Source organism: Ictidomys tridecemlineatus, chromosome 10, assembly GCF_052094955.1.
Source record: "Ictidomys tridecemlineatus isolate mIctTri1 chromosome 10, mIctTri1.hap1, whole genome shotgun sequence".
Taxonomy (NCBI): domain Eukaryota; kingdom Metazoa; phylum Chordata; class Mammalia; order Rodentia; family Sciuridae; genus Ictidomys; species Ictidomys tridecemlineatus.
Genome location: NC_135486.1, coordinates 26,555,867 through 26,582,858, shown reverse-complemented (window position 1 = coordinate 26,582,858; position 26,992 = coordinate 26,555,867). Strand labels below are relative to the sequence as shown.

Genomic DNA, 26,992 nt, shown 5'->3' with positions numbered 1-26,992 from the left:
ATAATATATATAATATTTAATCAAATATATTATATGAATAAATTATTCATATATTATATGAATAAATATTATTAGTCATGGAAATTTTCAGTAGAAATAATATTAAAACAATTACCAACTTCAAGTGACCTTGATATTTTAAGTTTTTCAAATATTAAATTTTGCTATGTATCTAGTTTTCTATATGCCAATTCGTGTATTCACACCAAAAGGATTCAGCAATGAGTTTAATGAGATACAGCCTCATTCATAAAAGCAATGTTACTTAAGAGATGCATATTACATAAAAATTTATACACCCCATTCTTGAAAATTAAAATTAAGAGAAACTGAATTCATGTCATATTGTACTAGACAACAGCATGTATTCAGTTTTATACCAGCAGTTTCCAGTTTGGTTGATTACAACTCTATTTTTGATAGATGAAACCAAATGCCAAAAGTTCTCCTCAAGTAAACAATAAGAGAAATAAGAAAATTAAAACTAACAAGAGGCAATCAGTTTTATGGTTTGCTTTGAATGATTTGACCAATTAATTGATTTGTAAAGTGTATACTTGATTTCTTGAACTATCTAGGATAGACTTTAACTGCGTTTTAAGGAAAACAGAAGTGTAAAACAATTAATTTTACAGTACGGATAATATGGTATGTCCCAGTTAGCCCTGAACAATATCAGTTTAAGCTGTTTTCCTAGCTCCCTTTCACTTTAAAGTATCCCAGTCTGAAAAACCAAACAATATGGTCATTCTTGACATACTCAATGTGCATCACTATGGGTACATTTCAAATATCACCGTGATTTACGAAAATGGAGAAGTCTATGAGTGGAGGTATATGTCTGGTTCTGTTACTTAAGTTCTTTGAAAGCAGGAACATCCTTTGTGTGTATTTTAGTTGCTTATCTTGCCTAGCTCAGAGCCTTACCTATAGTAGGACCTCAATAAATGGTGGAAGAGTGAATAAATGCACTATTTGAAAGATGTGTTTCTTTAAGTCCAGTAGTGTATGTAGCAAGACAATCATCATTTCAGGGAGATCTCGGTAGAAGAGTTGATTTGACAAGTGACAAAAATGCTGTAGAATATGGTTAGCTAGTCACCTCAGTGGCAAACACCAACCTGGTTATTTTCTATACTTGTTTATGGAGTAACAAGAATAAATTCCATTTGTTACACCCACCATTCAGGAGTCTCACTGTATTTTCTCTTTGTGTTCTATTTTGGACACATAAAGAAATGCGCTGTGAAGGTGAAAATCTATGTTACATGATTTCTGTGAAGCCTGCAGCAATGGACTCACATTAAGAAATGAAGGACATTAATTATACTTGGTGAAGCAGAAATCATAATAATGTGTGAAAAGAGGAAAGGAAAACAGGTTAGTGAACTAAATCAGACCTGACTTCAGTGCCTGATAATGCATCAAAATAACATTTAAGAACTCATTTTATTATATCTGTTTTTTCTCCATTTAAAATGTTTATAATACTCTATTAAGTAATTTTTTTTAACTGTGGTGAGAACACTTAACAGGACAGCTACCTTCCTAATGAATTTCCAAATGCACGATAAGGCATTGTTAACTACAGGCACAGTGTGTACACAGATCTCTTGAATTTATTCATCTTGTATAACTGAAATTTTACATTCATCTAATAGCAACTCCCAGTTTCCTCCTCTGCCCAGCCTCTGGCAACCACCATTCTACTCTCTGCTCCATAAAACTGACTATTTTAGACATCTATCTAAGTAAAATCATGCAGTATTTGTCTTTTTTTTTCCAGAGAGAGAGAGAGAGAGAGAGAGAGAGAGAGAGAGAGAGAGAGAGAGAGAGAATTTTTTAAATATTTATTTTTCAGTTTTTGGTGGACACAACATATTTATTTTTTTTAATGTGGTGCTGAGGATCAAACCCAGCACCCCACTCATTCCAGGAGAATGCATTACCACTTGAGCCACATCCCCAACCCAGTATTTGTCTTTCTGTAATAGTGAATTTCACTTAGTGTAATGATTTTACATTAGTAAACTTTTTACTTAGTGAATTTCACTTAGCTTAATCCATGTTGTAGCAGGTGTCAGAATTTCATTCTTTTTACAGTTGAATACTATTCCATTGTATGTGTCTACCATTTTCTTTGTTTTAATCCATTCATCCTTCCAAGGACATTTAGGTTGTTTCTATATCTTGACTTGCATTGATAATGCTGTAAGGAACATGGAAGTCTAGAAATGTCTTTGAATCATGATTTCAGTTCTTTTGGAGATATACCCAGAAGCAGGATTACTGAATCCTATAATCGTTCTGTTTTAATATTTTGAGGAAGTTTCATTCTCTTTTCCATAGTGGCTGCACTGTTCTATACTCTCCACAGCAGTGCACAGGATTCCCACTTGTCTGCATTCTCACTAGCCCTTGTTATCTTGTTTTGTTGAGAATAGCCATATAAACATGTGTGAGGTGATAGCTCGTTGTGGTTTTGTCTTGCATTTCCCTGATGATCAGTGATGTTGAACATCTTTTCATATATGTGTTGGCCATTTTTATGTCTGCTTTGGAGAAATATCTAGTGCTATATTTACTCCCTTCTGAATGCTAATTAGTAGAAAGTCAGTGAGAAGTGACAGTGCTTTTTTATATTATAATTTGAAGAGAAAGTCATTCTGTGTGCCTCCTTCCTGCAGGCCAAATTCAGAGCACAAAGAAATTGCCAAGACTGTTGTAAGAGTAAGACTGTTGTGCCATTGGCCAGTGCTCAGTTTGCAACAGAAGCCTGAGGAAGTGGGCCAGTCGGCTCTGTCCTTGACATTAGCCTTTACAATTAAGCATAACTCTAACCCTCTCAGAAACCATTTATGACTCTGTCATTCATAAATGACTCCAAATCCTTGCTGCATTTATTTTTATTTTCTGCTTTATTATCTTGGGTTAACGAGTTCTATAAGGTTATTATTATTATTTTAATGATGTGAAGAAGATTTTCTTATTACTTGCTATGTTTAGGTAGGTCTCAGTGAATGCCTGCATCCTGGAATTTGGGAGCTTACCAAACAGGTAATTAATTTCCAGGTGTGTTCAGGCCCTTCACTGAGCTCAGGTGAAGAGGAACTTTTTCATTAGATGTGTCTGCCCACTCCTCAAATCCCCTATATCCTATTATTCTAGTTGCCCTCCTCTATATCATCTTTACTTGTTATTTCATTTTAGAAATATGGCAACTACTCCAATAGGATCAAAGCTTTAGGGTTGAGTGGAGAGGAACAAGTGAATCATCATCAAGCCATTTTTGGTAATAATTCACATTTTGGACCACAAGACAGGAATCCCTACTAATTATCCCATAATCCCTTTCCTGGGTCCCTATTGACAGATCTTGACCTTTCCTTTAGCATTACGTTTAGAAATAGAAAACTTGATTCAACCCCAGGTCTGTCACTTCCTGGATGATTGACCTTGACCAAATCAGGGAAACTTTTCAAATTTCCATTTCTTCACTTTTAAAATAAAGATAAAAATATCGGTCAGAATTATTGTGAAAGGAAGAAAATCCTGAAGTTGTAAAATTGACAGACTTTCTTAAATTGAAAAAGAATACAGTGTAGGCATGGCTTGCTTTTCCCAGTTTCAATCGTATCATCTATTTCTTTTGTACCTTTCACAATAATTATTTTAGGGGTACCAATTGAGGTAATTTTAAAATTTTTTTGCCCTTCTGAATGCCAAATGAGAAAGTTCAGAGCAAAGCATATTTTCTTTCATATTTCTTTTATTAAAAATAAACAAGTTGATAGGAGTAATTTTTTTTTGCACTCAATCTATTGGATTTGTTATTAAAGATGGTGGTGCATACTGGAAAGACATGGGATCAAGCACTCCTAGGTTCTAAATTGTGCTAAGATTTAGATGTCTACTTTCTGTGTTAACATTGGGCCAATACCTAACCCTTCTAAATGTCAATGCCCAAAATAAATGTCAATGACAAAAATGTCAAAAATACATTGTGTGTTTATCTCACAATGTATAAGGGTGCTGTGAATATTAACATAACTATTATGGAAGTTCCCTTCAGATCATATATCTTTTCATTTTCTCTATTATAAAATCAAGCTAGACTCAGCTTTGCCTCCTACAACTTCTTAAGAACTTAGGACTGAACAATGATGATTCACAATTGTCATGATACTGCCTTAGAGTACCTTTAACATCCTCAGAATAAGACTATAATTTTGATGAATATAGGTCTGATGTTGATTCAGTTTTATGTATTTTTGTTCTTTAAAATTCATAATATATGTAGAGAAAATGCAGGACTCTAGGGTACTCTGAGAATCTCATTCAGAATCTTCATTGCAAGTCGGAGAGGAATTTGCTCTTTCAGCTTTGGACTATGGAAATAATATTGAACTGAATACTTTAAGAGCTTAAGTAAAGCACCGCCTGTCCCACCTTACATTCTTCATCTTTTATAAACAGAAGTTGAATTGGATCATTCCTGAAATCCTTTTAAATATTTAATTGACTGTGCTGCCTTAGTAACCCAAAATTTAGGGGAAGCAGCCTCCTGGCACATATAGGTACTTATTATATAACAGGTTTACCATATGAAATTGTCATTTTTGTGGATCTTAAATATTAAACACACACAACTTCATATAATTTAGTCTAATATTTCAGTGCCATGTACTTCAATGTGATGGTTGAAAGACCATTAGCTTAATCTTCCAATAGGGATTGCCCTATAATTTAAAATGGAATATTTTCCCAACATCATTTTAACATATGACTTAAAAAAAGAAACACCTTCCAAATAAGCTTTCCAGATTGCTCTTTTTTTATTTCCTGGCTACATGCCTCGATTCTATTGCATAGCCTGTCTGAAAATGATTGATGGTGGAGCAAAGCAGACCTCCAGGTTTGCTCAGAAAAGCTTGTGTACCCATGTGAAACCCATGACAAGACATCCAGGCCCAGCTTATCCTTGCTCTGAATGATGAAGTTACCTTTCAAATGGTAATTGGAACAGAGTTGATGGTGTTAGGTTTTCAATTTCCAAGAAACCAGCATAATAAATCAGTGCATCAAGAAATACATTCTTAGGAAAATTTCTCATTTTTTAAACATTGCTTCACTATAACATGGTCTAATGTATTAACGATCTGAAAATCCCGGAAGTATCTTTCACAGTCTTTCCTTTCTCCAAAATATCAGGTGAGCTTAGTCAATTATTTAGCCCTCAATACTGCACTTTATTTAACTAAAAAACACAAATTTCATTTCTCAAACTAGCTCATAATTCTGCTGTCATGGGTAATATATATATATATCAAAATCTTAAGAAATTTCATAGGTACAAAGTGCATTAGTTGTGCTTAATCAGCTAATCATGGATGTTTAAGAATTGTCAGATCCATGCATCTTTCTCAACCACTATACAAGTATTCTCTGTGCTATTTCTGACATATTCTCTTGGAAGGTTTCCAGGGACAGGAGTTCACTTTGGTGCAGATCAATTCTTAACATTATTGAATAGTTCTAATGTTAGCTGGCTTTCCCTTAGGCTGACTTGAAATCATCCTAAAATTTTTATCCTTTTGTCTTTTATTCTACTCTCTGTGTTTATATAAAATGAATCAACTTCTAACTTCTCACAATAACCACTGAAATATGTGAAGGAAATTTTATGTTTTCCTTTCCATCTCTTTCTAGAGAAAACCTTCCTTTATCATTACACTATTTCTAAAATGCCTGTTTTTAGGTCCTGGCAGTTACTCTCAAACTTTTCCTTTAAATATGGATTCAGAAGTAAAACCTTGTCTTCTGAAGTGACCTGGCCAATGCAGAAGTCAGAAGGAAAATCGCATATTTTGCTCCGGGACCAAATACCTATGTTAACACAGTCTGAAATGGCCTACATAAAATCACAGCTTCCACTTTTGATAACCAAGTTTCTCCTTTTAAAACCAACTTCTTGCTAAATAACAACTATAAAACTGGATAGAATAACAAAACTGCAATTTAAGCGTGCTGGTGAGTAATTAAAGGTATGCATTAAACTATGTGACAATGGAACTTAGAAATGAGGAGGCTACTGGGTGATTTGTTTGTTTGTTTGTTTTCCCCAACCTGTTTTCTGAATGCAGTCCCAAATCAACACCAAGCTGATTAATTAAATCCAGGAGTGAACTTTGCAACCTTAGGCTTAAAGAACCAGGGAAAAGAGGTAGATTTCACCATAGCAGCTGAAAAGGGAAGAGGAAAATTCTGGAAAGGACAGTGCTACAGAGGTGGAGCCCCCAAATCCACAAAATGACTTCTGCTCAGATTTTTAGCTATACCTTGAAAGGTGCACAGGTAAAGGAGACTCCAAGCAGTCCAGCTAAATAAAGGTGGAAGAACTGAGTGATTTCAGCTATGGCATCAATAAGTGGCACCACTATAAGAATGGGGGTTTCATTTAGCTAATTGATCACTCACTAAAACAAAATGCTTCTTAAAGGAATGGAAAAGAATTCATAGTCTCTATATAATCTATAATAACACATGATCTATACTGCCCAAGGTACAATCCAAAGTTACCAGAAAAAGAAACAGAAAAAAGAAATTCCTTGTGCAAGAGGAAATTTAATCAGTGGGGGCCAATCTCATGATGACCCAGGTGTTGAAATGAGCAAATAAGATTTTAAAACAGCTATTAGAATTCTGCTGATATAATGAAAGAAAAAAAAATTGAGACTGACATAATCACTACTCTTTTGACATTATTATACCACTAGGAATAAGTGCTAATTTATATTATCAAAGATAATGCAACTGAGTTATAAGTATATCATGATAACCTTTATCCTATATAAATCAAGCATTTACCCTTGCAAAAATCAACACATTAGGTAAGAAACTAATACAGTTACTTCTCAAGATCCTCATGGTTCTGTAAAGTGATAATTCTTTCACCAGCGTTAGTAGAGCCATGTCAGTTTGTGTTAGACGGTCCTTGCCCTTGAGAAGTGTATTATTGAGAAGTGTTTTCTGTGTTTAGATGATTAGATTACCAACAATAAGCACCAGAAGAGAGGTATAAAGTGACAAGAGAGAAACAGAAATAAAATAGTGAACAACTTCTAGAGAAGTCAGGGAGAAGATCCTGGAGGAGTCATATTAGATCCAGAATTCCAGGAAACAGAACTGTGTTGCCAGGAAGAAAAGAAGGAAATGGGAAGCAAGGAAGGTACAGGTGGGTAAAGGAGGAGCTGTGGAAAGCTTGAGGGAGGTGAGAGTTTCCGCACAGCTGGAGAGGGGAGTCCTGAGAGAATGGATACGAAATGAGGCTGGAGAGGCAGCTGGGGTTATATTTATGAAGGGCTTACACCGAAATTGGATGCGGAGCCCAAATTTACAGTATCCAGATGTTGTGGGAATCCCCAAGCAGGCACTAACTGACGAACCTCCTGTCTGCCCAGCAAAAGACCAAAGCGAAGACTCCAGCCAGGAACATTTCCACAACTCAGCGAGTACACAGACTCCCACAGCGGGGGAAAATCCTCTTAAAGTTGGGTTCACCCACAAAAAATAGAATCTACAGAGGAAAAACTGTTGTGAAGAAAATTCCACAGAAACAAAAACAGGACCATGAGCATTCTGAGAGTCTGAAATATTAGAATAATCTGAAAGAGATTATTAAACAAGTTCTTAGTATTTCAAAGAAAAAGAACAGCAATCGTGGTGAAAAGAAATAGGGCAGGATGAAAGAAAAGGTTGATTTGTAAGATGATAAACTATCCAGCAGTTTAAAAGATAATTGAATTTAAAAAGCTATCCATGGATTCTACAGAGTGGAAAATAGATTTAAGGGGAAGAGAGATGTCAGGAAAACATGGAGGAGAGAGCACACAGAGAGTGATAAAGAGAATACAGGGATGATGTGCCAAATAGATGACTCTGAAGGTGGACTCTGTGGTCACCTTTTCCTACTGTCCTAGTCTCTGTTGAGACTCTCTCTGTGTGTGGACATGTCCTGTTGATGCTTCTAACCAGAGGCTTTGTGAGAACGTGACAAAGCCAAGGGATATTTGTGATTACATGAGCATGATTACATGACAACATTTTATTGAACTGTCTTGCTGGATTCTCTTCCTTTTTGACTTTGAGAAAGTAAGGAGCCATGTTGGGGAGCTCCATGTATGGGCCAGGAACTGTGTGGGCTGTCTCTGAGCCATAATCACAAAACAACTGAGGCCCTCTGTCCTTCAGTTGTAAGGAATTGAACTCTACCAACCCACTGTGTGAACTTGGAAGTGGATTTCTCTTCTATGGATCCTCAAATGAGATTACATCCCCAGTTGATAACTGCTCTTGATAAGCTCCTAAGCATAGGACCCAGGTGAGCCATGTCTGGACTGACTCTTGCACACAGACACTGTATGATAACAAACCTGTAGTTTTAAGTTTGAAAAGATATTGTTATAGAGCAGTAGATAAATAATACAAATGGGTTGAACATTTGGACCCATGGAGATAGAGAATATAAAAGCCAATATATCTGTAACATGAAACTCAAATTTATATGCTCAGTCCAGATTTGTTTCTTGAACTACAGAATGAAATTTCCATACTGATTGATTAATAGGTATCCCATAAAACCTTACATTTATTCATTTCTCAATAAGTGAATATTTAAAATATAATATTCATCAAATGTAACTCATTTTCCCTTATCATCCTATACCTTCTTTAAAACAATCATAAGGGCTTACCACTTCAGACTTGGTTAATTTTTCCCCTTTCCTATATCACCTTCAACTGTGAAAGGTAGAGCAAAGTCTCCTTTCATTTTGTCTATATCCTACACAACCTCTTAACTATATTTTTCTGGGTCTAGTCTTTTTTTAATTTTTCTTTTTGATCCATCCTCTACACAGCAGCCCAGGGGATTTTTAAAAGTGCTAGTAAGATTATGTCATTTTTTTCTGTTTGAAACCTTTGAAAGACTTCCCATTGTTCTTCAGATGAAAAGCCAACTTCTCCACCATGGCGTGTAAGGACTCTCTTCAACTCAGCTCTATGGCCCCAGTCTTACCATGTCCCCATCTCTTTGTGCTCTTGTCACACTGTCCAACCTTGACCTGAAACACTCTTGGCTGTTCCTTCTCTCCTTTCAGAGCCTGGCTTCTGTTTACCTTTGAATCTCAGCTTAGGTTTGGGGAAATGTTCCTTGACCTTCCACATCCATCTTTAAAATTAGGTGAAATGCCTCCTCTGCACACTCTTCCTGCTGGTGCTCAACTCCATCTCAGCACAGCCCTGGGACCTGCCCCTCTGTCTTCCTACATTCTCTGTGAGAGCTTCAGCTTGTTGTGAGCAAGCTAGGCATCTAATTTATAGTCATATTCCCAGCACCTCGCCTTGGGCCCTGCACATAATATTCATTTAGCATGTGTTGAATAAACCACAAAACTGGGGCTGGGGATGTGGCTCAAGCAGTAGCGTGCTCGTCTGGCATGTGTGTGGCCCGGGTTCGATCCTCAGCACCACATACAAACAAAGATGTTGTGTCCGCCGAAAACTAAAAAATAAATATTACAATATTCTCTCTCTCTCTCTCTCCTTCTCTCTCCCTCTCTCTCTCTCTTAAAAAAAAACAAACAGAAAACTAACTTAGAGAAGTGAAATAATCCATAGCAGTGATACTATTAGCAGTTGAGTAAAATTCTTCACTGTTTTCCTACTTAAATTACCATACTCAAATTTTATATAGCACCACTTCTAAAAAGTTTCAATTAAACATTAAAAAATCACAGCTGAATAGCTACTATCTCAAACCCACACATTGCAAAAGGATCTTTCAGCAAAACTTAGTGAAGAGTTTATAAGGTAAGAGATTTTGATTGAACTTATGTTAAAAAAAAACATGATTTTTTTAAAAATCATGTATTTAAAAATGGCTTATCACCGTTTTCAGCACAGAATAAGTTGTGCAATAGTGTTAATTAGATTTTGTTGTTTCTCCTGGCTACTAAAACACCAATTTCTCCAAATTTTTCTATTCTGTTTCTCTTTAATTCAAAATAGAGGGTAACAAAACCCAATCACCATGCACACACACACAAAGAAGGAGGTGTGGCCCAAACCAGAAACATATTTTTACTTAGTTCAGATGTTAAATCTGAAAAATTAGGAAAATAAAATTAGTTTTTATGCAGATAAATGCAAGTTATGTTTTAGAAGGTTGGTCCAGAGTAGTGTTTGAGAACTTTTGTTACTTAGGTAAGATGTCTCTTCCTAAGAGCTAGGTTGAACTAAGGCTAGGTTTACCAGGGACAATATAAATCAATAGTCAGAACAATTAGGGTTGCAATCAGTAATAGATTGCCAACTAGATGATTACTTGCCAGAGAGGGAAAGTACATGGACTTGACCTTGATGCCACAGTGTTTATTTGCAGGGACAGGTGGAGAAAGAGATCATGATCCAGGAGATTGGGACTAGTGCTTCTGTGTTCCTTATGTGGATTATGTGTGTAGCATGCAGGTTTGCACATATGGGCCTGCATTGTGGATATCTTACCATGCAAGGCACAGTTAAAGAAAACAAAGACAGTCTCATCAGAGGGTGAGAAATAGAAGGTGTAGGAGAAAAGGTTTTATTTTTCTATGCAAATGTGTAAAAGTCATAGTCACACACAACACAGTTGAAACTACAGAAAAATAAAGAGAAAAGATAGTACGTTTTTAAAGTCAGATATTGCATGACAAGAACACATTTGGAAAACAGAAAGCATTTGACAATTACAGTGACAATAGAGGCTTCAGAATTGCACAAAGAGATTGTGAGTTAATATTTCTTAGATATATATTTTTGGTAGGAAAAAAATTACATTTGGAATGGCCTATGAGTTTATAATTACACATATGTCTAGAAGGGAGTAAATGTGAAAACTACGTGTATGGTCTTTAGCTAGATTTTGTCTAATGTTTATTGCAAATATTTAGAAATGCAAATGTTGGGGGAAAGCTTTCCCCATGTCTCTTGCCACAAAATCTGGGATGTGAAGGAAATGGATTCATATAAAGAATTGATTTCAAAATTAGATACTTTTGGTTTGAAGTGATTGCTGGTACTCTATCGAATATTTGCTGCATAAATATTCAATTACTATTGTAAAATAAAATGTAATGTGTTTTCTTTGCTTTTAGATCACACTATTTTGTTCTCCTGATTGTCTGAACATATATTTAGGTTTACCTTGGTCATTTCCAGAGAAAAACAACGTTCTTAAAATAATTAGAATATTGTATATCATTCAATGAATAAATTATGCTTACATATTCAAACCAGGGAAGCTCCCAAAGACATTGACACATTCACAAAATGACATTTAGTAGATTATTGTTATTTTACTTGTGTTCTGAATTAATTCATAAGATCCAGTATTTTTCCTTTCAGTGAACACAAACAAAGCCTCCTTTGGACAGATATATGTACACAAATATATTTAGCATAAGTGATAAAATGTCAGTGAAAATTTGATAGAAAAGCCAACTAATGCATAAATTTATCAACAATCAATTTTTGCATGGATAAAAGGGAATGTATTGCAAAAAAAAAGAGAGAAAAATGTTATCTGTTATTTTATGGTAAAAGAGAAGGTCTTAAAAATCAGAAATTACACTAGCAAAGTATAATTTAAATATTGATACCAGAGCATTCTCTTTATATAATTTTAGGGATATAATTCTCTGCTTTTCCTTTATACATTTATCACTTACTCGGAGAACTGGCAACAATTCATTTGAATGGCTTTGAATGAAAACATACATGATATAAAACAGTTTAGAGTAGTTTTCAAATTTTTGTGTCATAAATACTAGATGAGAATAAAGAACATATGTGAAAATAGAATTATAGTGAGTAGAGGAACTGACAGCAGGAAAGTATGTCTGTAAAAAAAAATGGAGTGGGGAGAAAATGGTTTCTTAAACCACTCAAATATGGAAGTATTAAAAAATGATAATATATTTATTCGTAATAAATACACTCAATACTTGTGTTAAGACTTTTTTTTTCATTTCTTAAAGCTAGAATAGGAAAATATTTTATACAGACCAAAGTACTTGTGATATGCTGCTTAATATAGGCCTTGAATTTATTTCCATTTTTAAGATGGTTTTTACTTTAATTTTTTTTTCCTATTTAGAGGTCTAAAGTGAATCAAGGCATGTCCTGAAACCAGGGCTTTTACACGGGGGAAGGTTGAAATGAGGGCTAGTAATCTTCCTGTTCGCCCCACTCCACAACCGGCTCATCGTTCATGCGCAGAACGAGGTAGGAAAGAAGCTGAAAGAGGTTCTGCCACAGTAAGAGGGAGACATAAAAGGACAGGCCGCTTACGTCCAGCTCGCAGCGCTCCCCGGCGAAGGCGACATCGCAGAGGCACTGGAATTTGTCCAGTAGGTCCTGGCACAGGCCTCCGTTGAAGCAGGGATTGGAGGCGCACTCATCAATGTCCTTTTCACACCTTTGAAAATAAACAGAAACAGCAGACACTCAGGGCCCGGCTTAATAAATGGGCTGTGAAATGGGGAAGGAAACAGTTGGCCTCATCTACCCAGGACCGCACCGCCTCATCTGCCCATTCCCACACAATTTACATATATTTGATAATATGGGAAATGTTCCTTCAGACTCCTTCGGCCAGTGGTGGTTTTAATAGAAATTACCTGTGCACACGTGTGGGGGCACACAAACGCACACGCTGGATTAATTAGAATGCGAAAACAGGTGCGACTATTCAGAAACCAAGGGAACACGGGCCATGCATAGAACAGTTTCTCCCTTAAGAGCATTAGTGGGTTTGCCACCTTATAAATGCTCGGTTTATTAGGTGCACTTAGAAGTCATGAGGTGAGGCTGCACTTTGCCAACCTAGAGTCTGCAGAGCAGACCTACATTTAAGCTGTCAGGATGCTAGTACACCGACACCCTCAGGTGAGCCACCCAACAGACACAACAAAACAGGGAATTTGAGAGATTTTAAATTACCCTGAAATTCCATTTTTTAAAATTTGAGCAAAAGTGGGTAATTAGATTATTTCACTTGCTAATAAATCTATTTCAAAAGCTAAGCATAATTTTAGTTGATCCAATAAAATGCCTTTCAAAGGCAAATTTTTCAAAAGAAATTTCAACATCAATTCTAAAGTAAATTGAAATTTTCCTCTTCCCTGGACACCATTACTATTACTACTACTATTCTTCTTCACCCCCCTCTTCCTCCTCCCCCTCTTCTTCTTCCTTCTCCTTTTTATTTACCTTATTCTCCACCAACATTTTTGACTTTTAATTCTTCTAACTGATAATATAAAACCATAAAAATTGTGTGTGTTCATAGTATTTGATACATGTGTACATTGTATGTTTAAGTTAGGTTAAACATCTCTCTCTCCTCAAACATGATTCATCTCTTTCGGATAAAAACTTTCAAACTCCTTTCTTCTAGGTTTTTGAAATATACGGTACATTATTGTTACCTATGGTCAGCAACTTGTTCTTATTTATACTCATTGATTAATTCACCAACTACTCATTCAGTCATTCAGTAGATTTTATCATGTGCCAAACACTGCTCAGGCCTTCAAATAAAGCAGTGACTGAAACATCTGTATTACTGTAGGAAATTCATATAAAATTTCAGCTTCAAGAATTACAGCAGAGCATCTTATAATGTTGAAGTTTGATGTAAACAATTTTTAATGTCCTCTGCCTTCCAGAACATAGAACTTCCATGTAATCAACCCACGGTATAGAAAAATGAAGATTTCTTCCAAGAAAAACAGTTCCTTATCCCATTGAATACCAAGCATAGCTGAGACATTTTGTTTTCCTTTTTTGGCTTAACCTACTGGGCTGGAAGGAGTCTTTTCTGATTAGATCTGAGCAAAACTTGACAATTCACAGGAGCTTGCCAAGCACTCTCTGTCCTGGGTGGGCCAACGTGTTCACATCATCCATCATCCAACCTGCCAGGATGACTCTATAAAGTTGGAGGTTTCTTCAGGCAAGAGAGAAATCAGTGTATTAGAGGGCAGCTCTTCAATATCCTTGGATGTCCCAAAAGTCTCATTTCCCTAGTCCTTGGGAGATTGTCCCAAGTTTTCTAGTCTTCCTTTAGCTACTCTTTCTCACCTATTTATATTTGAGCTAAACAGTGAATAACATATACACATGTATAACAAGCAACACTGAAGCTTTCATTCGAAGAATTTATAGATGGAAAGTCTAAATAAGTCCACTGGTATCCAAAGAATTAACTAATGATGAATTAAGTCTTTGAAAGTACTGAATCTACCTGAGATTTGCTATTTTAGAAATCATGTTGTGCCAGACAACTTTAATCCAGATGAAAAGTTTTTTCAGAGAGAAAGGAAAATTCTGAGCTTTTCTTTTTCATATTTCAAATCAACAACTTAAATTTCAATGCAAAATATAATTTAAAAATACATAAATACATTTAAGAGGAGTGGTCAATATTTGTTGTACATAGGGGCAAAGTGTAACGGAAAAATAATCCAAGATTTCAGATGAGCTCTGTGCATTGTGACATCAACAGAAGTGATGGAATTAGGCCAGGAAGTGATCAGCACTTAAGGCAGTTTTTCAAAATTTAGGACAAGGAAATAATTTTGAAAAAATAAATAAATAAACCTTTTGGAAGACATATGGAATTGGAAATCATCTGGACCATTTCTGAATTAATAATTGCATGAAATAGATTTGTGAAATGGAAAGTGTGACTTTAGTCTATCTCTTTCCACACCTATACACTTGGACTGCCTATGCCACCTAGAACATTCCGAAGGGTAATATGCTCCCTGTTTGTTTTGTAAAAATGGCAAAAGAGCTGTACCTGTGTGATGCCAAAAGAGTCAGCTGAGAAACTGAAAATTCAAATTAATCCAAAGTGTAATTGGAGCAGGGACATTCCTATTATTTTACTATCTGTTCTTCTGGGAAATTTCAGTTACAATCTTTGTTAGTTATGTTGCTCTGTGTAGAAAGTTTGACCAGAAAGACCTTATCCTGGATGGAACATGAGATGGAGGAGTAATTTTTCCATTTTCTTTTAATTGTGGTGAGCAAAAATTTATTCATACAATTATGCCAACATATCCAATAAATGATTGGAGGCTTCCAAGGCAGCTCAACCTTACTGCTACATATATTTGAATGGACACCTGATCTGTCACTTAACCTGTCAGTCTTACCTTGTGCATATGCAAAATAAGAACAGTGAAACCTACCTTGGAGAGCTCTAAGAATGAAGGATGATATCATAAGGTTCATGACACAATTATAAACAAATGCTTGACTATTTCTCTATAATGTTGATAACCTATAGAGTTCTGGTTTGCAACTGCTTGGGGGACACAGGTTCCTTTGGGAATCTGATACATGTTATGAAGAACTTGCTTTCTCCCTTGATCTCACCATCAGCCAATCACACACATATGCAAATTTTCCTGCATTTTCAGCAGGTCAGAGACTGTCCTTGTAGAAAGTGAGGAAGAACTGAAGGCATTGCTCTGGGAAAGACCGAATCAGATGGGTAAGGTGTACATACTTTTTGGATTGTAGGTAATTCTAAGAGGCAATCTTTCAGGTGCTTGTCATTTTACTTCAATAGCAACCATATTTGCATTGTGTATTAGAGTTAGTGGGAAAAATATGAATCCAGAAGTACTTATAAGAAAGAAAAATAGCACATTATACATTTTTAATAAAACATATTTCCCTATTCGAAGTCCTGACTAATAAAATGTTTTCTACTTTGACCTACATTGTAAATTTACTTCTTTTTTATTGCTCAACTGTGCCTTGGACCTATATTTCAGCATAGATATTCCTATGGGAACTAAGATGAAAAATTAGAGGAGAAAATGAACTCCAAGTAATCCCACTGTTCTTTAGCCCAGATTTCTCTTCCAGAATGTTCTAAGGTGACTCACCGTTCTCCGGTAAAACCTGGCCGGCACATACATTTTAATTCATTCTGAAACTCTGTGCAATTGCCTCCATTGTAGCAAGTGAGATTTGTCTGTTCATTCCCACAGACTGTTGAGGGTAATCTTCTGTATCTAGAAAGAGAAAAGTAACAGCCACAGCTGTTCATCTTGTTCATTTCATTCAAGAAAACTTTTTTGAAAAATTCACATATGCAGTCAATGTCAAGCTAATTAGGTACTCAGTCTGGAGGCTTTCTAAGTGCTGAATTGTGCTGCATTATACCAGCACCACTTTCTCCAGTAAAAAAATCCTGCTGGAGGGTACTGTAGCAAGCCTGGCTATCCATCTTCTATTCTACACAGTTTTTATTCAGGAGATAAGATCTATGCCATGGGGTGGCAATAAATTCAGAGTTGGAAAGGAACTTGCTACAGTTAGATTTGCTGCCGCTCTACTAATAAATCAACAAAGGCCATAGGAAAATTGCATCTCTATAAAGGCCAGGAAAGCAAGGACAGCACTGTGGTACCCAAACACTCATGCGATTTCTCTGTGGGCTTTCAGAGCTGAACTCCAGTTGCCCTGCCAAGACTTGCTGCTCTCTCTCTAATAATTCATAGCTTTGCAGAATGCAAGCCAAGTGCTGTCCAGGAGGTTTGTATATAGCACTCATGGCAACTGCATGTGAATTCAGCCTGCAAATCTCTTCTGCAACAACAAAACTGCACGTGCTAAAGAATTCTTATAAAAGGCAGAGCAAATTGTTAAAAGCTAAGCCGAACATCATGGCTAGACAAAACTCTAGTTTCCAAGGACTGATGTTCAAAAAGATTTTAAGAATGTTGCTTAGGTCCTTTGGCCCACTGTGTATGTGCTTGGTATCGGATACAGAGTAAATATTCAGGAACTGTAAAATGAATTCCTTTTTGTCCTGTCATGTTTGTTGCAGCTAATATGGAGAAACTAGACTAGATGATAGTAAGAATGTCTCTTATCACAAGAGCTAATCACTTCTACTTTTAAAAGAAGATATAAGAACATTTCAAAAGAGTCAAAGACGTCAACCAGCTTTGAAAGAAGTCAATTAGCAATGCAAATATGAAGCTCTGTATACATCTTAGGTTTAATAAACAATTTCTGAATCTCATTAGAAGGTACTTTTGAAAAGTTTATACATTAAGATCTTGACTTTGATGAATTAGGCAAAAAAAAAAAAAGTTCTAGAGAAGAGTTACTAGGGCAAATGTACTATACTTACCCAAATTCACTGTGGAATGCTACTGATTTTCATCCTGAATTTCTCTTGCTTTTGACTAAGCAGATTACATATTGGCAAATAAATGGATGAGCTCATGGAAGTAACATTTAACTGGCATGTTAACACTTAGCAGCTATCACTTTGCTATCATATGCTCTAAACAACAATAAATGTTATGAAGATATATACACTTTTTATGGAGATGGATACATGTTATGTCTGCTAGAAGATTCATGTAATTAAGGTACCAGCTCTGAATTAGTGTAATGTCTCCAATGTCTTACAGGCTGCCAACCCACTCCAGGTGTTCTTGCCAAAGTCCTGGAATGTATTACTTGTTAATAATAACCCTCTCACCTACCCATAATGACTCAATTATTTAGTAAATTTAAAGCAGTATAAGTTGTAAAAACAATAATGGTTTCTACTTACATGGAAACATTGAAGCAATGTGACTTAGTAGGAAAATATTCTTTCTTATCTTTGTTTACACAGCATGAAATAGAATTGGTTGCTAGAACTAAAATACTGCTTTTGTAGTTTCAGAAAAAAGTTGAGAAATACTTTGAAATGGGAAAGAGATCTGTGGATTATCTTCAGTAGAAAACTGGATATTACATAGAGGATCTCTAGAACAATCTGATTCTGTAGTAGTATATGTCTTAAGATTTTCTTTACTAAGCAATGTTACAATTCTGTAAGTTGTAGAAAATTATATCAATACAAAAGAATCTTGCTGTTGACATGCAAGTGAATTTGTAGCAATACAATTGATTGTCATACTGCAGAAAAGATTATCTCAAATCCTAATTTGTTCTCCTGTGGAATAGTAAACAGTTTTGCATTTATTAGTAGATCTACTTCATCATTTTATATTTTGTATACATCTATATTCTGTAGATTGTCCTTTGGACTGATTTTAATATCTCACTAGTTTCTGCATTAATCAATAACTAATAAAATCATCAAAACATGTTCATTTTACGTTTGAAAATCATAAATCCACTTTTTTGAAATTATAATATAGCCTTTTCAGAATTTCATGAGATTTATCCGGCTGAAATAACCCAGGTCATTATTTTGTTATTAGACATCCTGCCTTCCTTTACAACACTGAAACTCAGTTTTTGTATTTATTGTAAATATATTTGTTTCTAGTGACCTTGGGCTGCCAGATCCTGGAGTTATAGTTCATGAGACATATTCTAACAAAGGTGGCTGAGGAAACACTGTCTGGTTGAAACATTACCATTAATACTTATAGGTCATCCCATCAAGATAAATCCCATCTTTAGATGATCAAATTGTGTTGAAATGACCAAAACTTTTCCTGTTCAGCATAGTGTATACGCAGGCCTTGAGAAGAGAGCTTCCAGTTTGATAAGAACCAAGCTTCATGGACATTATGCTCACCTGCAAAATTTTCCCGTAAAATTTCCAAAACAGAGGCAAGAATAGCCATTAGTCTCACTAATGCAGGTGGCCCCATTTGCACATTGGTGATTCTGGCAATTGTCTATCTCCATTTCACAGTTCACACCAGTGTATCCAGGCTCACACCTGCAGTGGTAGGCTGCGACTCTGTCAGAGCAGTTGCCATGGATACAGGGGTCTGAAAAGCATTCATCAATGTTGAGTTCACAGTGTGTCCCTGACCATCCCAAGGGACAGGAACAGTGATACGAGCTATAGATGTCTTCACAATTTCCTCCATGCAAACAGGGGTTGGAGTTGCAGGCATTTAATTGTAAACAGCCAGTAGCCACTGAATTTGTAGAGATTTTAAGAAACTGCTCTTCCTGAGGTTTATTAGTGAAACCATGAGCATTTTCAAAGTAAGAGAGATAAATGCCTCCTATTTCTATTGTACTTAGACACCCTTGCAGGCCCTTCCTATTGTTAAGAGCTCTGTCACCCACATAAATATCTGTATTGTCCTTCAAAAAGTTGAGGTTTCCAGTAGCGATTGCACTGGTCACGAAAGGTGTTTGATGGTCCACTTCCATTTGCCACCTGGAGGCCTGGGCCAGTGGGTCTATCATGGAAAGAGCCACTTGGTGCCATGTGCCATCATTCACTGACTGCAGACTTGTAAGATGCAGCACATAAAAACTGTTGCCACTTCGCAATTGAAAGAATAATCTGGACTCTTGAATGCTAATATTAAGAAACTCAGGCTCTTTTTCTGCATGCAATATTTTCACATTTGCATCTTTTGTTCTGAATCCAAATGTGATATTGGTGAGTTCTCGGGTAATGTTCCCATTACTTCTGAACAATATTTCACTGCTTTGTCCGTTAAAAACAGCATTTGCAATACCTAAAGAGAGAAGGCAACACTAATTAGCAACTTTATTAAGTCTATAATATGTGCTTCATTACCTGCATTAATAGTAGTGATCATCACGTTAATGATATCATGTGCTGATTGTTTGACATGGTGGGTACTGTGCTAGTTTTTTTTTTTTTTTTTACTATTTCTAATGCAAAACTCTTGACTACAAGTATGGTTATTATCTTCATTTTACAAAAGAAGGAACAGAGACTAACAGAAGCTAAGCAGTCTGCTTATGTTTATTAATTAATAGATAATAAAGCCACAACATAAAACATAGATGATCTAATACCAAAGCACAAACCAGACTTTTCTTTTTCATTGATATTCTAATGCATGCCAATTTTTATTTTCCACTAGAACCCCAAAATAAGGCACTGATGATCCATTTCATACGCAAAGAAATTGAGCACCAAGAAATTACAAATCCAGCTATAACAACACAGAAATCCAACAGTAGAGACTGGTTTCTGATGAAGCTGACCAACAGGGAGGAAAAGGTAGTATTCCTTCTGGGTGCAAAGGCACACGCCTCTAATCCCAGCTACTCAGGAGGTTGAGGAAGGAGGCTCACAAATTCAAGGCCAGTTCAGGCAATTTAGCAAGACCCTGTCTCAAAATAAACTTAAAAAAAAAAAGTTTAGAACCTGGGTTCAATCCCTAGGACCCCCAGCCCACAACACACAGACATGGGCATTCCCAGTGACTGGGTTACCTAACCTGGCAAAAATCCAATTACGTGCCAAGCTACCCACTCTCTACCTATCACCAAATATTTTTGTGTGACTGGGAAAAAAAAAAAAAACATACAGCCAAATCAACCACCTTTACCTCATCATGTCCATGTACTATCTGGAAGCAGAGCAGTTTGGGGTAATCATTGCATTTTTCTATTAAAAGGTTGTTAAATCCATAAGATTATTAAATCACAATTTGTTCTCTGGAAATGTTTGAACTTATCTCAGTCTCCTGTTTGCATTCTTGAGCAAATAGGAGAAAAAGTGCCCCAGCTTTCCACCAAATCTGAAACTTCACAGTCCCCAGATGCACCCTGCTTCTCATCCTGTTAAAATGGATGCACCTTCCATGTCCCTGTGCAAGGCCAACCTGGTCAGCAATGTGTTGGGTCCCCTTTATTTTCATCCCTTTTAGGTGTTATTCAGACATGTACCCTCTTTTCTACCATGCTCATTATTTTCCTTCCCTTTTCGTTTCCTGTCTTTACAAATACGCTGCAGTTGTTTCAATCTTAAAAAATAGACACAAGCACGAGGCCCCAAAGCACTGTCCTGACTCCCCCACCCTGATGCTTCCTTTGCTGTTCCCCTCCCCATCAATACTCTTCCAATGGTTTCCTATTCTCAAGGTCTCCACTTTCTTATCTACCATTTTCTCTTTAGTACATGCTATTCAGGTTCAGTTCCAATCACCTCACTAAAACCACTCTTGTTAAGGTCACAGTGACCTCCACGTTATCCAGTCCAGTAGTCAATTTGCCATTCTCATTTTTTTCCCAATTTTCAGTAGCAATTGACCTTAAAACACTGTCATTACCCAATGTGTGAGGAAATATACCCAACTACTGTCATCTTTCATATAGACTAATTACTTATTAGGGTCCCTATTTCTGTGATGCTGAGGGTGAATCTAACCACCACTCCTTAGCCCAAGACCTCTATTAGTTGCCGTCATATCTAGAAAGCCTAAGTCTTAAACAATACTCACAGGAGGTTTTTTTGGTTTTTATTATTTTTTTTGTTTTTTGTTTTTTAATGGTGCTGAGGATTGAACCCAGCACCTCACACGTGCTTGGTGAGTGCTCTACCGCTGAGCCACAACCCCAGGCCCTCGCAGGAGTTTATGTGATATGACCCCTGATTAACTTCCCAATTCCAATTCCTTCCACTCTCTTCCTTATTTCACATATCCTGCCACTCACTGAAGACAGCAAGCTTCTCCCCGACTCAGATCTTTTATACTTGCTATTACTTAAACCTGGAATATTCTCCCCTAGGCCTTCCTGTACCTGGCTCCTCCTCAGCGTTGATAGCTGCTCAAATGTCACCTCCTCTGGGGAGCCTTCCCTGACTACCCAATTTAAAACAACTTTTGCCCTGTGTTCACTCTCTGTTTCACTCTGGGTTTTATTTTCTTCATAACTCCTATCACATTTGAAGTTTAAATTTGTATATTTGTTCCTTGACTGTCTTTCTGTTCTACAGCATGGGCTTTTTGAGATCAGAGATCTCTGTCTGGAACTTTGCCTAACACACAATAGGTGCTCAGGAAACTTTAGTAAATGAGTAATCCATGAAAATAACTTTCTCCTTTATTTTGGAAATGACATGACTAGAAATCACAGCAAGAGAAAATTAAAGTGTATCATTCAAGTTTTATTTGACTAAATTAAAATCTCATTTGATTTCATTGTTTTTGATTGTTAAGGGTTTTTTTTCCCCCCAACCAGGTTTTTGGGTAAGAATTAAGGAGGGAAAGAGCAATGAGTGACTTATATTTTAAAGTAAATGTTAAAATAACAAATCTCTGAAATCACTTCTTGAGATATAGGTAAAAACCACAATGCACATAACATTTTTCCTTTGACTTTTCTTTGGGGTACTTTGCCATAATAAACACACCTGAATCTAAGGTGAGTTGTAAATTTTTAAATCTTGGTTAATCCTAGAGGGACACAGAGATACAGATGATTAAAGATCTAAAGGCCAAACTCAGAGTAATGTATGAGCTGTGCTCTCAAGAGTATGTTGTTCTGTTAGACTTAATCTTCTCAATATATTTTATTTGAAAAGAAAATACAATAGGGTCACAAGATCACACAAAATTAAAAGTATACAAAGAAGCAAAAATGAATCCATGGTTCATATCTGTCAATTATGAAACTGATATACAATTCCTATTGTAAACCTCCTATTGATTTCCATTTCTGTCTGCACTAAGATAAGTCATACTTCAAAAAGAAGGCTGTTGGGATTTTTAGGGGATGTTGGAGCCAGCTTCTTTTCCTTTTGTAGCAGTCATGGTACAGCAGTAAAGATTCACTTGTTTCTGATACACATGTGGGCCAGTCCAAACTGCTTTGGGTGTACACTGTTCTTGGGCTACCACTGATTTTTGAAATCCTACTCTTTTCATTCCCCCTGTGGAAATGTTCCAAGTGATTTGAACGCTGTTGTAGAACACAGCTGGGACTAACAATATTAATATTTCTATCAAAAGAGTAACGATAAAATTAATAGTTCATTTTCATTCATCATTGTTTTCAACAAGCATGTCAGAGATAGAAGAATGGAAAATGTTGCACTTAAAATCTGTGCTGAGCTAGGGGTGTCGCTCAGTAGTACAGACTTAACTAGTATGCACAAGGCCCTGCTGGATCTAATCACCAACTCTGCATAAACAAACAAATAAATAAATAAATCCATAAAGTTCTGTGTTGGTTAGAAACCATTTTACTTTCTATCAACTCATCATGCTTCTATTTGTATGTAGTAGGTATTTCCTTAAAATGAATTATAAATATACACATTCCTCTAGAAAATTTCCTCAAGTATATCTACAGTTTACCATGTATCATATAGATCTTTTAAAATATAGAAACATAAAAATAAATGTATTCTCTTGTCTTCAATTATTTCAGGCACAGTCTAAATAGGATGTCGGAACTGACCTTCAGCCACTCTTACATCTAGTTCCATTCCATTATTTTAGTGCAGTGTTTTAAAATATATTTTATGTATATTTTTATTGTAAGAAGATAATATACTTAATATGTAGAGCAGTTAAGTGAATAACTGACTTGCAGAAAAATAAGTAAATTTACTCATTTAACAAATATTTATTGACAACCTACTATGATGTTTGGCACTATTCTAAGGGCCAACAGTGACTTAAATAACTACATAGAAAAATTTCTTGCACTGTGAAACTTATTTTCTACTGAGGAAAGAGGTGATAAACAAATAAACACATACATGCATATTAAAATAGTAAAGAACAGGTCAGGTGCAGTGATGCACACCTGTGATCCCAGTGGCTCTGAATGCTGAGGCAGGGGGATTGCAAGTTTGAGGTCAGCCTTAGCAACTTATGGAGGCCCTAAACAACTTAGTGAGAACTTTTCTCAAAATATAAAAAAGGGCTGTTTCTCAGTCACAAAGTGCCCCTGGGTTCAGTACCACGCCCCACAAAAATATTAAGGAATAATAAGATATATAAAGAAAAAACCAGGTAGGAAGACCCTGGCGTCCAAATTTGAATGAATTGGTGGAGAGAAACTGTGAAGCTCTGGGCTGAGAGAGTGGAAGAGGAAGTGGTGGTATATGAAGCCTGAGTGATGAGGTAAAAGATTGGAGTGAGACAGCAGAAGTATCTTGAGCACAAATCTTCAGAGGTTTGTTTTGTTTTTCTCACTGGAAAAGGAAGCAGAGAAATGGGAAGCCGCAGGTGGGAATTTGGGGAAGGGAGGTCATGGGATATATTTTGTAATGAGGAAATTTGATGGAATGTTTATCTGCTAATGGAAAAACTGTTGATGTTGAAGAGTAAGAGAGAAATTCTAGGAGCAAAATCTTTAGCAGCAGAATCTTCGAATAAGGGGAAGAGATTCAAATTCAGTTTAAACAGAGGATGGGCTATATCTTGGGCTGTGCGTTATTTGAAGTAAGAGAGGAGAAAGCACAGAAATGACAGTGTGGTTACTTTGTGAATACGTCAAAAAATCCTAAGTGTGGTGTTCAAATCATTAACATTTGAGAAATTGTGCTCTGAAGCACTGAAAGGGGCAGGGGAACCTTTCACATAAAGGGATGCAGTACTGGCCAGCATCACCGGGTACCTAATGTGTTTGATTATATACATAGGAATATGCAATCATCACAAAGAAACCTACAGATTTTGGTACCCCTATTTTACAGGCAAGGAGGCTTTAGATCATGGAGATCATGTGAATTATCTGAAGTTCAAATGGGCAGTGAGCTATCACCAGCAGGTTTATTCTGTATTTGTAGTAATGAGGAAGGACAGTATTACCTGGTTAACTCTTCAGACATCAGCTTTAAATGACCAAGGACTCATATTTGGTATTGCTACATTCTCCATTTCCCGCCCAGACACACAGGGCAGGATAAAGCAAGAGACTAATCTGGATTTTTATACTACTCATATCAGGTTAATTATACTACTCACAGAGAGGTAAACAACCATCCACTCATTTAATCAGTTGACCATGTCTGTTTCCTATCAGAACAAGTTAAATGTGCCAAATTAATTGGAAGGATAACAGTCCTCAGCTCTACGTACATTCGAATCCTTTGGGCACCAACCGGCACTGGGCACTGGGAGGGCAGGGGCTGAGTTCACACCACCGAACTTCTTCACAGGCTTTCCCAGCTGTATTTGCAGGGCAGGAGCAGGAGAAGTCGTCCCACAGGGAATAACAAATGCCTCCGTTGTGACAGGGATTGGTCTGAGCAGGGGGAAAAAAAAATCATCAAAAGCACTGGCAACTAGATGTGGAAATGGTAAAGGTGACAACATATATCTGTTATTTTAGAATTCCAATTTCCCTATATCTTCAGATTTTAAACATTTAATATGGATTTTACCCCGTATTTTCACAGGCAGTAATTATTTGCAATAAGGATTATTACTTTTGTTTTTACAGATGAGGGCCTTTCTGTTGTGGAAATGAAAATGAAGCTTGGAATCTAGATCCTCTGGGTCCCAATTCAATGTCCTCCCTCACCATTTTCTCTGCCTCTGAATCAGAGACTCGTTGTTCTTAATTTAGGTCTTACAAGTCCACTCACAAAGTATTCAAAATAAAAATATTTTAAAAGAAAACTTTTTAGAGCCTGACTGTGTGTATCCCAGGTTAACTATTAGCAAACAATTCAGGATAGTTACATAACTTTATTTTTATTTTTTATTTTATTTTTTTTAGGGCCGAGAGTTGAACCCAGCCCTCACCCATGCAAAGCACATATTCTAACACTGAGCCACACCCTCAGTTTGTTACATAAAATTTAGTTTCTTTATAAATAGTATAAAAGGGAATAACAATGTCTGTTTTATACAGTAATCTTTCAACAGAATTAATGGATTAATCTATGTAAAATAGTGCCTAGCACATTAGAAGTGCTCCTATAGTAAACTCATAATGATTCCTCTGTGTATATTTAGGACTAAGGCTAGTCTGTGACCATAGTTGGAGCTCAGTAAACATGTAACACACATCAATATGCTTCCTCTTTTCCTCTGAAAGCTCATGCAGAGCTGACAATTTCGTATAGTTAATGTAGCCCTTAGAAGAGCATATAAAGTACATAATATAAAGCATGGGTTCTGAGAAATTTCAGAGGAATTCAAATTAAAAAAAAACTCTCAGATTTTTTTTCTTGTTGAAGTAATAAAAGTTCAAAACAACAATAGCTTGGTATTTAAGATAAAGTTAATTGGGTCTTTCAAAAGAGTTAGTTCAGTTAAGCCTATGGAGTGCCATTAAGAGTTTAAGAATTAGAATATTAATATTCTTAAGAAATTTGATTGAAGTGGGATAGGAAATATGTAACTGAAGTTATTATCATTGTTAAATATATCATGATGCCAATAAGTCCACTAAAATTTATCAGAAATCACCCAGTCTGCTGGGAACACAAATATTTAACAGGTCTATTGCTGATGGGACAGTAACATTGTTGTCAAGTACAAAGGATGGTTTTATTAAATTGCATGTTAATAAAATAAAAATTTAGCATACAATATGTGTATAGTTGGTACAAATAACCCTACCTTGCAGATGTTGTCTCCCAGACAGCCTTGAGTCACATTGACAAGAATTGGACTGTGGGATGCACTGTTTGTGGAATTTGGAAAGAATTCCAGATTTTGGTTATTTAATCTTACATCTTGGATACAGCCTTTGAAGAAGCCACCATAAATTTCAGTCTCTTTCTTGTCAGGCAGGCCACCAATGTGGATGACATCTCCTCTCTGGATTTTCCATGTGGCAGCAGAAATAAATCCAAGGTTTTGTGAAGATTGATACAATTCAATTTTATTTGGCTTGATTTTCAAAGTCACTAAGTGGACATTTCCATCACTAAGAACAAATTCTACTGTGAATTTGGGAGAGCTTGGAGTCAGCAGTGCTAATCTTCCATGCTCTAGCCAGACACGAATATACTGGTAAGTGCTGTTTTTCAAAGTTAGAAGTAAGCCCGACGGTCGATTTGTTCGGACAAACATGGAGAGGCTGAAGTTCTGTCCATAACTCCTGTCAAGATTAAAGACAGCATATCCAGTGGAGTCATCCTGGCCAAATCTGCCGGCCACATACTCTTTGATGTCAAAATAGAAGAGGAGAAACAAAGAGGAAACAT

At 36.3% G+C, this 26,992-nt stretch overlaps 1 protein-coding gene across 8 annotated transcripts in view; it reads right to left on the bottom strand.

The window, feature by feature from the left end:
• Positions 1-26,992, bottom strand: part of Crb1 (crumbs cell polarity complex component 1) — a 219,533-nt gene that overhangs the window by 46,401 nt on the left and 146,140 nt on the right. For all 8 annotated transcript variants that reach the window (XR_013426459.1, XR_013426457.1, XR_013426458.1 and 5 more), the window contains exons 7-11: positions 26,403-26,950; positions 24,912-25,077; positions 18,671-19,577; positions 16,002-16,130; positions 12,388-12,514 (exon numbers count right to left, since the gene is read on the bottom strand). Coding sequence is in view for 5 of the 8 variants with exons in the window: in XM_021729895.3 (XP_021585570.2) it covers positions 12,388-12,514; positions 16,002-16,130; positions 18,671-19,577; positions 24,912-25,077; positions 26,403-26,950 (1,877 nt within the window). In the remaining 3 variants the exon portion in view is untranslated. The remainder of the gene's footprint in view (positions 1-12,387; positions 12,515-16,001; positions 16,131-18,670; positions 19,578-24,911; positions 25,078-26,402; positions 26,951-26,992) is intronic.